The 12,422-nt window shown below is 39.3% G+C and overlaps 1 protein-coding gene across 1 annotated transcript; it reads left to right on the top strand.

Annotated features, from left to right (window-relative positions):
- Positions 1-9,008: 9,008 nt before the first annotated feature.
- Positions 9,009-10,718, top strand: LOC104417816 (alkane hydroxylase MAH1). The gene has a single exon (XM_010029027.3). The coding sequence runs from the start codon at positions 9,025-9,027 to the stop codon at positions 10,546-10,548; it is 1,524 nt and encodes a 507-aa protein (XP_010027329.2). The 5' UTR covers positions 9,009-9,024; the 3' UTR covers positions 10,549-10,718.
- Positions 10,719-12,422: the final 1,704 nt, after the last annotated feature.

Below are 12,422 nucleotides of genomic sequence, written 5' to 3'. Positions count from 1 at the left end.
CCATTAATTAATGCCCAATTTTGTGAAGCTCTCGACCACACGATGTTCACTTGAATACCATAACTTTTTTTCAACCACGTAACTATCATAACTTTTAAAAAAAAAAAAAACATTCATTTGAGTGCTATAATTTGAATTGATCACTAAGTACTATAACTTTTAAAAAATGTTCTTCCAAGTGTTGAAATCCGACATGACATAGCACTTGTGGTGAACGTTTTTAAAAAAGTCGTGGTCTTCAAGTGATTAATTGAAAAGTTATATAAACTTCAAGTTATTGCAAAAAAAAAAAAAAAGTAATGGCATCAAGTAAGCGTTGTTTATAAATTATGGCACTTAAGGAATTGAAAAAAAAATAATGGCACTCAAGTGAGGGGCATATGAAAGTTACAGCACTTATGGTATCCTTTTCCTTTATAGGTTCAAACAAGATCAATGAGGCAGTTGAACTTTGTCTATTTGGCCGGACTCACTTTGGATCGTGTTTAATCAACGGACTCAAACTCGAGATATAGGACATGCATTAATTCACAAGTGGACATGAATAAAAAAGAAATTCATGCTACATTAGCCAACCCGTGAATATATTCTTCTACCGGTCGCATTAAAAAGTCAAGCCGATAAAAAAGATAAAAAATAATATAGCTTAGCTGACCATCTCCCTAAAATGACGGATTGACAGTCAAACATAGGCCACAAGCAAATTTTGAGGAAATCGTGGACTTCCTCAAACGGTTTCTTTTTTATTCTATTTTTCTTATTTCTTTTTTGAGAGTTGCATAATTCTTTATTGCAAGCTCAAATTGAGAAACAAATCAAAGTAATAATAGTTAAACAATAAGAATGGCAACTGTTGCTGAGGAATCGCTCGTCCTCGACAATTGTTGCTTGGGGTCGCACATCTCGGGCGACTGTTGCTTGGGTCATGTGATCCATGGCATTGCACAAAGTCGTAAGACCTTAGGCGACGCCGCCTGGGTCACTCGAACTTAGGCAACCACCGCTTGGGTTGTGCAACCTAGGGCATCGCTTGAGGTCGCTTGACCTCAAGTGAGGCAACTCCGCAACTAGATCTGGCCATTGGCGGTTGGCCAACGGTTGAACTCTATCGAATTAATTTTGATTTTAATTTTTTTTAATAAAATCCCTTTGCAAATATAAGTTTTACCAAACGGCATTTAAGCCAAAGCTATCTTCCAATGCACTTTAGAATTTCAATTTGCCATACACGATAGCATTTCAGAAAATTCCTTTAGCCCAAAGGTATTTGCATTTTCTCAATGTCATTGCTTCGTTTGGTTCGGCTTTAGGGAAATGATATTGAGAAAATGCAAATCCCTTTGGGCTAAAGGAATTTTTGAAATGCTATCGTGTATGGCAAATTGTAATTCTAAAGTGCATTGGAAGATAGCTTTGGCTTAAATGCCGTTTAGTAAAACTCACATTTGCAAACGATTTTTACAATATTTTTTAAAAAATAATTAAAATTAATCTGATAGAACTAGCTGTCGACCAATCACGTTTGGCCACTAGCCATAGGGTAGCCTTGCTTGAGGTCACGGGACCTCGGGTGACGCCCTAGGTCGCACGACCCAAGTGGCGGTCACTTGAGGTAAAGCGACCCAAGTGGCACTGCTTGAGGTCGTGTGACCCAAACAGCAATTGCCATTCTTATCGTGTGAATATTATTTCTTTGATTTGTTTCTCAATTTGAGGAAGTCCATGGTTTCCTCAAAAATTTCTCATGGCTCGTATTTGATCGTCACTTTGTCATTTTACAAAGGATGGTTAGCTAAGTTTTATTCCTTTTTTTTGCTTGCCTTTCTGATGCTATCGATCGAAGGAAATATTCACCAGTTGGCTAATGTGGCATGAATTTCTTTTTTACTCATGTCCACTTATGAATTAATGCATGTCCGGTTAAAAATTGTATCTTGAGTTTGAGTTTGTTCATTAAACATGATCCAAAGTGAGTCCAACCAAATAAACGAAGTTCAATTGCCTCTTTGATTTGGTTTGAACCTACAAGGGAAAAGTATACTATGAGTGTCTTAGCTTTCATATGCCACTCACTTGAGTGACATAATTTTTTTTTTTTATTTCTCGAGTGTCATAACTTATGTACAGTACTCACTTAATGCCATTACTTTTTTTCCAATCACTTGGGTGCTGCATGACAACATTTCTCTTCCTCGAAATTTCTGTTCTTTTGTTCCCCGGAACGAGGAACAAAAAAAGAACAGAAACCCGTTTGGTAACGCCAAGTTGTTTTTCTATTCTAGAGAATAGAAAGTTAGCCTGGGAATAGATTTGGAGCAAAAACGAGAAGCAAAAAAAAGTTGCTTCCTATTCCCGGGAACAATTTCTAAAAATAAGCTAATTTTCTTTTTTATTTTTCTTTTAATTCTCTCTCTTCTCGCAGCGACCTTCAATCGCCCAAAGCCACCGCCCACCACTGCCACCACTGCTGCACGACCGTTGGCCGCCCACCGCCACCGCACAGCCCATTGGCTGCCCCCTCCCGCGGCCGCTCGGCCGCCTCCGCAGTGACGGTCAACGGCCAACGGTCGTGCAGCGGTGGCGGCGGGCAGCGGTTGGCGGTCGGCAATCTGTGAGCAAGAATAAAAAATTAATAAATATAAAAAAGAAATTGTTGCATTACCAAACACATTTCTATTCTTTTTCTATTCTAAGAGTAGAAATTTTGTGTAGTTACCAAACAGGTTCTTTTACTCAGAAATTGTTCCCTATAATAGAAATAGAAAATAACTATTTCTTAAAAAAAAAAAAAAAAAACTCTTCATTAGCCAAGAAGCGTTATCATTCGCACCCTTGAAGGTTATATAACTTTTCAATTAATAACTTGAAGGCTGCAATTTTTTAAAAACGTTCTCTACAAGTGCGATATCATGTCAAATTTCTCACACTTGGATGAACATATTTTAAAAGTTATGGTGCTTAGTGATCAATTCAAAATTATAGCACTCAAATGAATGTTTTTAAGAAGTTATGGTAGTTAAAATTGTTATGATATTCAAGTGAACATCATATTGTCGAGAACTTCACAAAATTTGACATTAATTAGGGGAGCACGCTCTGCAACAGCATTTAATCAATTCTTTTTTATTAAAATATCTTCATGCTCTGACAACAACATCAAGGGCCTCCTTCTTGGGATACTACTTTTTGGGCTAGTATCCCAAAAAGATCATATCTTCACGCTTTGGCAACAACATGTAACCAAGGGCCTCCTTTTTGGGATAGTATCCCAAAAATTAAATGTTGTTGTCAAGACCGAGAAAAATGTCATGCCCCGAATCTCGAGCGCGTGCACATCCCTCGGTGGTCGATAAAATTTTGCGATGTTCCCAAGACTCGTCGCCGACCCTTTTCATTTTATTGCACATACGGAAGTGAATCAACTAATTCCTTGACAACAACATACATAGGATAGAAAAGTAGGACAACCAGTTTCAAATCAAATACACTTTCATAAACATCTTAAGCTTATACAGAAAGTCTATCTTATAAAGAACTACTGAGCCACCTATGCTCTTGACCCTTCCGCTTCAAGCTGTGAGTTCTTCACACTAAGGACCTGAAAATGGTTATACAATAACCGGTGACATATAAATCTTACCGAGTCCTCCCCCTAGTCCCGACTAGGGCACAAATTCACTTAGAGGCGGCCTATACACACAATCAATGAGACTCACCTCGCCTGAGTTCCCTCCTGCATGTCAGTACAATTCATATCACATATAATTGCATTAAAAGCACTCATCAATCGGGACGTCTCAACACATGTATCACCACAATTACACAAGGTCTTGATTACTAGACCAAATCGTTATAGCACGTTCCATATCGCACCACACAATTTCATCTCCTAATTAGGCCCCTAGTTTCAATCAATCATGTGTCTCAATTGATTACGACCCAACAGCCACAGCCGACTCAACAGTCAGTGGTCTTCCGGTATAGCTGGGCGTCGTCTCACACCATCGAGCACACAATGTCTACATCTAGATGGCATTCCATATAGGAGCATCAGTCCAGCTTCCATTACGATTGGCATCCGTTGACTTAGGGCATTCTTGAAGGAGCATTGTCCGGCTTAACAGCTCGTGACAGGTTTCGATAACGATTCCATGCATATCTAATCCCGGTTAAGGACATTGTGCTTTGCACTCAAACGCCTCAATTAAAATAATGTGCTTTGCCTATTTTCTTCATATTGAAAACACCTGGTAAAATAGGTGTGCGTGGACACACGGTCAAATCAGACCATTAAGCGTGATACCCTTTCATTTTAAAATCCCATGATTTCATATAGTACTAAAAACATTTTCGGCATCAAAAACAGACACGCGGTATTTTTTTTTTCTAATTAAATACTGAAATTTCACATTCTTGAAATAATATTTCAAGAATCAACACCCAGTATCAAATTGCACAAATTAACAATCAATTGCACAAACTAATTGCACCGTGACAATCGGCACGAAATTCTAACAATTAACTATCCCGATATAATTTACACTAATTAATAAATAAGTAAATAAATTGCATTTAATTAAATAAATAAATTGCATTTAATTAAGTAAATAAATTGCGGTTGATTAAACTGAGCCACTTAATTAACCTGACCATGCAGGCACATCATCGATCAAGTCAAGTTTTACCTTCCATTATATAGCCAAAACACCAAAATCCCCTATTAAAAATAAACTTAGTAACTCCCTTTTTTTTTTTTTTTGTTCAAACCTTCAAAATAAATTTGTACGGAGTCTCGTATTTGAAATTAATCCGCCAAACTTTGCAAGCATCTAGTATAAAATTTCCTTGTTTTATTGAGCGCATAAAACTTGGCGTCCAAACCTAACATCATATTTCTTTTCTAATTTATTTTCCCAACTCCCCTCTTTTGAAAACAAACCTTTAGTAACCCCTTTTTTTTTTTTTGTTCAAACGTTTAGAAATAAATTCGTAGGTGCTCATATACTCAAAATTAAATCGTAAAATTTTGCACCCACCTAGTTTAAAACCTTATTGTTTTATTGGGAAAATAAGTTTTGATGTTCGGACCCAACACCTCATTTATTTTCTATTTAATAGTCCAAAAGGTCATATTTTGTAATAACAATAAACAACCAATAGGGAGCAATCCATCTCATGATCTCACACATAAGTTCAGCATGCCACAAGTCCACCACATTTCTAAATATACCTTATTTAGCAAGCACAACATCAGGAACAACCACAAAACCATAACCGGTCCTAATTGGCAAAAACCGGGCCACTCGCACGTTTCCAAGTTTAAATCCAAAAACATAACTAATCGAGCTCAGAAAATTCTCAAATTTTAATATGTTATAAAAGACACCTAAATGAACATGTTTTATGAGATACCTTAACCCATATATTTCTATATTAAGAGAAATAATTCGCTCAAATTGTAACAAAAACTGTGTCCGTTTCCAGAAAGTCTGTTGTCTGAAATCAGTTTGGTTTAGGGTCCAAAACTTGTCCGTTTGATCTGAAATTTGAGTATATTAAACTAAAATATATGAAAAACGACTTTTGCGAAGAAAAAATTTCAAAATTTGAATCCTAAGGGTTGATAAAAATTCAGTGAATCCAAAAAAGTCATTAGTTCCAGCAAAAACAGAAGTTCTGTTTTCAAATGCCGGAGCTAAAATATCCTTCTTTTTAAATACATAAAATTTTGAATAAAATATATGTCATAGTTAAAAATGTCTAAAACATTTCTCAAGAAGGAACCAACTTCAAAATCGTAGTTCATTTCGATCCACAAAAATGACAAACGGCAAGGGTCTAGCAAACTGATCCGAATTTCACTAATTCAACTTGCTTAATATTAATCCTTCTTAGCACTAATCTAACTAAGCTCATTAACACTAATCTGACCCCTTCAGTGAAATTAACAACCTAATCAATGATTAGGAAGTTAACTCACCGGATTAGCGAGAAAATGGGTTCATGGCAACGGCGGTAAAGACCCGTAACTATCGAGTCTTCAATGGAGGCTCAATGGCGAAGGACAAAGCCTTACAAGCTCACGGCTGAGGGACTCAATTATGGTTCTGTTCTACTGGGTTGATCTCGGCTTGGCGGTTCTGCTTGGTGGAGCTTGCTGGCCATTGGCAGGCTGGTGGTGGATGTGTGAAGGAGCTGCGGTGGTTGCTGGCTATTGGACGTTGAAGGTGGTGGTGGCGCTGAAGATTGGGCGTTGCATGGATGAGGCATGCATTGGTGGAAGTGCCGTGAGGTGAAGTAGCTGCATGGGATGTGGGCTAGTGAAGATGAAAATGAAGTGGGCAGCAACTAAGATAAGAACGGACGCAAGGAGAGGCTTGCGGTCAAGGAAAGAAGAGGGAAAAGGGGAAGAAAGGGGGGTTGCATAAGAACAAAAGAAGAAAAGCGTGAGGGAGGGGATGAACGTGAGAGGAAAGAAAGAGGAAGGGAAAACGTGAGGAAGAAGGGAGGAAAATTGGGGCTGGTCGGCTGCTGTAGGGTCTTCACGCATGAGAATAGAGAGGGAGAGAGAGGGGACCAAAAGTCCAAGCAAGGTGTACGCACCAATAGGGGGAAAGGGATGGGGAGAGAGAGAGAAAGGGAGGGCCATGAAGTCAAGGGAGAACATGTCTCAAAAGTCTTGACCACCAAAGTCTGCTTGTCAACCAATGGCTATTTTCCTCTAATTCTTCACAAAACAAACCACTTTGAGGGCCAAATAATCCAATTTTCCTCTTGATCCGAATTTCTATTTTATTTCTGAGTTGTCAAAAATTGATTTTTCCGCAAAATTCCGAGCTTGACAAAAATCTTCCAAAAGATGAGACGATGTTCTAAAAATGAGTCGTGACACGCTTGAACGTCCAATTCCCGAAACCGAATTCAATTTCGTGGTTAAAATCGACCGAACGCGATTTTAGTACGACATAACCTATCGGGTAGCTTTTAAGGATTCTATCACGTTTGACCCGTGATTGATAATTTTTGATCCACGTTTGTGCATCTCCGACTTGTAGTCGACTCTTGGTTATCGTAAAAATTGCAAGGTTTCAATTACAGGTACCAAGTATAAAATCGATAAAAATCGAATTAGTGCCATTCGATATGAATTTCGCAATCATGCGGAATCACCCGCAATTCAATTGCTTGATTCGGTCGAATTGACCTATATCTGATCACAATTCGATTATAATAGTGTCGTATTGACTCTTGCCGATTATTATGGTCGAGCAGTCGATTTCCGATTGAATTTTCAACTATGCCGCATTTATATCCCTTAACGGCTTCACCCGGTAGGTCGGTTAACTCGTGAGTGGCCAAATTAGAAAAAAAAGACCATCGGCACATCAACAAAATGCCCATTTCGTTTAATCGAGATGAGGTCAAAATTCAGGATATCGCAAAAAAGTTATGGTTGTCAGCCTCAGAAGTGGAAAAAAAAAAAAGTTGTTAAAGATGGAGGACATGAGAATTTAAATTTTGAAAAAAAAAAGATGTTAGAAATCATGTTGCAAAGTACAAAAGGCTGAAATTGCAAGAAGGAGATAGGCAAGTACTTTTAATTATTTTTCAATCATGTAGTTGAAAAATTCCAATTTTTATTATGTGTTTGATTTGGATGATGAGTAGAGAGACTGTATAATATCTTTTGAGCAGACGCACGATTAAGAGATGCGTATAAATATTTTGGAGATGTAGACATTTGATACCGCACATTTGAAAGCAATGTTCGAGACATAAATCGTCCTTGCACTTTCAATGCCAGTCGACCTCCCGCCACCCACTGTCAATGTCATCTCTCCTCCTCTCTTCTATATATTACCTAAGTAGCACGGACACGTGACATAGACATGCGACACGATATGACACGACACGTCATTTCTTAAAAATAGAGAATTCCAACACGTTGGGACACGCGTTGTATATTAAATGAATATTTTTATTTTTAATTAATTTTATTTAAATTTATTTAAAAAGAGCTTACAATGAATTTACACTAATAATATTAATAAATCAATTCATTGAAAATTCGAAAAACATATTCATAGTTAATGTGTATCCATGTTTGGAAACATATTTTTAACTTTAACAAAAATTATTGATGAAACTAATAATTAATAAGAAATTAGAATCAATTTATTTAAATAAATCCATGATCTTCTATAAATGACCAAAATTTATCATTATTCAAAATTCAGTATTTTTATTTTTTAAATTATTTTTTAATGTTATTTATTTATTTTTCCATTAAAAAAAAATCCCCACACCCCCACTCCCTATTTTCCCTCGTCCATTTCCCCCACCCCCAAATTTATTACACTTTTATTTCCTTCCCCCTTTTCCCTCCCCCACCACCTGATAGTGATAGATAAGTGGTCACTTCCCTCTCCCCAAAATTAAAACTCACGCCAGCCCTCCTTTTCTTCCTCCTTTTTGCCAGCCCTCCTTTTCCTTTCCTAATCTCATTTTTTATTTTTTTATTTTATGAATTTTCTCATCAAAAACCCTAGCTAGCCCTCCTTTTCCTCCTCCTCCTCGCCGCTTGCCGCACGACTTCCTTCCCTCTCCTCTTCCTCTCGATCCTTCTCCTCCTCCTTCTCGCCACACGACCCCCTTCCTCTCCTCTTCCTTTTGATCCTTCTCCTCCTCCTTGCCACACGACCGCCTTCCTCTCCTCTTTCGTCTCTCACCGTCTCTTGCCGTCGCGGGCTCACCGTCGCTCGCAGCTTGTCTCCGCTCCCTCGCCCTCGCCTCTACCCTCCATCTTCCGGACACACGTGTCAAAACGTGTTTGACAACATGTTAGAAAATCCGACACCCATTGACGCGTGTCCAACTGTGTCTGAGCGTGGCAACGTGTTTGACACTCTTCGAAATGTATCGGACACGACACGGAAGCACGGGTAATGTGTCCGTGCTTCATACTATATCACTAGACTTCCAAAACCTTCTCACTGAGCGAGAGAGAGAGAGTGGGACGCTTCAATGGCGTTGATAGGTTTCTTGGAGATATTCTTGGCTGGGATTTGCTTTGCGGTCCTTCGTCTTCTCAGCAAAAGCGACGATGGGCTCCCCAAAAACTGGCCGCTTGTGGGGATGCTACCGGCGCTCTTGCTCAACCTGAGCCACTTCCACGAATGGGCCACCGGCTTTCTCGAGCGGAGCCACGGCAACTTCTTCCTCCGGTTCCACTGGTTTTCTGGCATGGACATGCTGTTCACTGCTGATCCCGCCAACGTCCACTACATCTTGAGCGCCAACTTTGGGAACTTCCCGAAAGGACCCGAGTTCAAGAGGGTGTTCGACGTTTTGGGCGACGGGATCTTCAACTCCGATTCCAATCTGTGGAGTACGCAGAGAAGGGTCGCTCAAGTGTTTATGAAAGACCTACGGTTCCATCGGTTCTTGTTGATGACGACTAGGGACAAGCTGGAGAATGGTCTGCTCAGGGTACTCGACGAATTGTCTCAGAGTGGTGTTACGGTGGATTTGCAAGTTTTGTTCCAGAGATTCACCTTAGATTCTGCTTGCAGATTCGTCACGGGATTTGACCCCGGTAGCTTGTCCGTCGAATTCCCAGAAGTCCTAATTTCCAAGGCACTTGATGATGCCGAGGAGGTGCTCTTCTATCGCCATTTTTACCCTGAGTGGTTCGGTACTCTGCAAAGGTTGTTGGGGATTGGAGTGGAGAAGAAACTGAGAAAAGCTTGGGAAGATGGAGACCAAATTCTAGGGAATTGCATAGCAATGAAGAGAGTTGAACTGAGAGAAGGAACCGGCAAAGTGAAGGGAGATGAAAATGGTGCAGATTTATTGACATTGTATATGGTGGAAAATGAGACATTGGGCGCTTTAGAATGCAATGACAAGTTCCTTAGGGATACGATTTTAACTTTCATTAGCGCAGGGATAGAAACTACTGGTTCAGCTCTCACGTGGTTTTTCTGGGCTCTTTCGATGAACCCGTCTGTTGAAATGAGAATCAGAGAGGAGATAAGATCTGTAATCCCGAAGGAAGAACAAAATCTGAGGGTTTTCAATATTAGTGAGCATATGCACAAGCTGGTATATTTACATGGCGCGGTGTGCGAATCTTTGAGGCTATATCCACCGCTTCCATTTCAACGCAAGAGCCCTGCAAAGCCTGATGTCCTTCCTAGTGGACATGAAGTTGATCCCGGCACGAAGATAATCGTCGTTATGTATGCAATGGGGAGGATGAAATCAATATGGGGAGAGGATTGTTTGGAATTTAAACCGGAGAGGTGGATTTCGGAGAGAGGAGGAATTAGGCATGAGCCATCTTACAAGTTCGTTGCATTTAATGCCGGACCAAGAACTTGCTTGGGAAAAGATGTGGCTTTCACTCAGATAAAAACGGTTGCGGCCACTGTAATACATAACTACGAGGTTCATGTTGTGGAAGATCACCCTGTGAGACCTTCTATTTCTATCGTACTTCACATGAAATATGGATTGAAGGTGAAGCTCGCTAGGCGAAGGCTTTAAGGGGACAAATGACAAGGAATGTTATGGCTAAAAACTGTGTATCTATGTATGCAAAACATGTCCGAGTATTTATCTACCGCTTGTTTTTACATTTCCTATCGTGTACTGTTATTTATATATGCACTACAAGTTACAGCTTTAACAAGTCATGCAGCATACATGAGCCTTCATTTCTTTCTTTGTTGGAGAAATTTGTGATAAAAATCAATCACCATAGAGATGAAACATGCAACTGTAATATATGCTTGCATATGCTTGGGGCACACTTTGATGTCTACTCGAAAAATTTATAACAGTGTCCGTCAAAAATAAGCTTTCGAAATATAATTTTGCGCCCAAAAATGAGCAAAAAAGTTTGCTTTCCGAAAGAGCTCTCTTGAACATTGTAATAATATCAAGTGTATTTCACATATATATCTCTCAATTCATCTCCTGAGAATTTTTAGGATATCCACCACAATCTTTTCTCTAGTCAAATCTTTCTATTCACTTTTATGATACCATTATCAAGGGCTCCATGTTAAAGAGATTACAGAACTTAATCAATATTTAAATACATTACTGTTGCAAAAATCAAATTCTTCTGATTTGGACACCCAGAATTTACTCTATGAGAAAAGAGGCCACACAATGGCAAGGCTGTGTAATGAGATATATAATCAATTACAGCTTGCTTCAATGATTTCTCGCATTGTACTAACATAGATTCATCAACAACTATCCAGTCTCCACTTCACAACTCTTCCTTTTGCGAGTCATAACAATTCCGAGGAATGCAATGAGGAACAATTCTATGTATAAGTGATTATGCTCAGAAGACTTAGTTATATATCCTTACTGGAGAAGTATTTAACCAAAAATCAAAATGAGAAGGGCCAAACCTTTTTGAACTGAAGAGTTAAAAGAGGTGTTTCCTAAGAGTAGAGGTGTCAAACGGGTGGGTCAAGTCGGGTTTGGGTCAAGTCATTAATGGGTCGATCCAAATTGACCCATCAACTCATTTATGACCCATTTAAGCCTAATGTAAATTTTTCAACCCATACCCGACCCGACCTATACCCAACCCGACTCATACTAATAAAATATTTTCATATTTAACCAAATTTAGGAAAACTTATTCTTAATATATATAGTATTGCTAAAATAATTTTATACAACACAAATTTAATTGAAAATTTTTATAATTTTTAAATAATTATTTTTAAAAATCGAATTTTAATTATTTTTTAATTATTAAAAATTAATTACTTAATTATTTTAATTTTAATTTTTAAAATATCATTTTATTTTTTTCTTTTTGGTTCTTCTTCTTCTTTGGCTGGCCGCCGACCACGACGACGGCCGGCCACACGGGCGAGCGTCGAGCTCGCCCAACGCCGACGAGCTCAAGTCTCGTTAAATTGGTGAGGCTCGAGCCTCGCCGGGCGTCGGGCGAGCTTGAGCTTGCTCCCCTCGCCGGATCTGGCGAGGCTCGAGCCTCGCCAAAGCATCGAGCGAGCTGTGTCGCCCCTCGCCGGATTTGGCAAGGCTTGCCGGCGTCAGGCGAGGCTCTAACGCCGGCGAGTTTGAGTCTCACTAGATCGACGAGGTTCAAGCCTCACCGGGCGTCGGCAAGGCCTTCGCCTCGCCGGATCCGGTGAGCTCGAGGCTCGCCTGGCTGGTCGCCAGCCATTGCCGTGCCGGCGATCGGGAGAAGAAGAAAAAAAGGAAGAAAAAAAGAAAAGAAGAAAGAAAAAAGAAAAAGAAAAGAAAATTAAAATAAAAAAATAATTATAATTTTGGTATTTATAAAACCCACTTAAAACCCACCTATCAAAGTAAACCCATTTAACTACTTTTTGTCAAAAACAAGTGACCCATATATAATCCATTTA

Source organism: Eucalyptus grandis, chromosome 8, assembly GCF_016545825.1.
Source record: "Eucalyptus grandis isolate ANBG69807.140 chromosome 8, ASM1654582v1, whole genome shotgun sequence".
Classification (NCBI taxonomy): Eukaryota; Viridiplantae; Streptophyta; class Magnoliopsida; order Myrtales; family Myrtaceae; genus Eucalyptus; species Eucalyptus grandis.
The sequence above is the reverse complement of the archived record's forward strand: the minus strand, read 5'-3'. Positions and strand labels throughout refer to the sequence as shown.

Bases quoted from the DNA above. Each gene is read 5' to 3' on its own strand.
- LOC104417816 (XM_010029027.3), top strand. From the start codon at position 9,025: ATGGCGTTGATAGGTTTCTTGGAGATATTCTTGGCTGGGATTTGCTTT.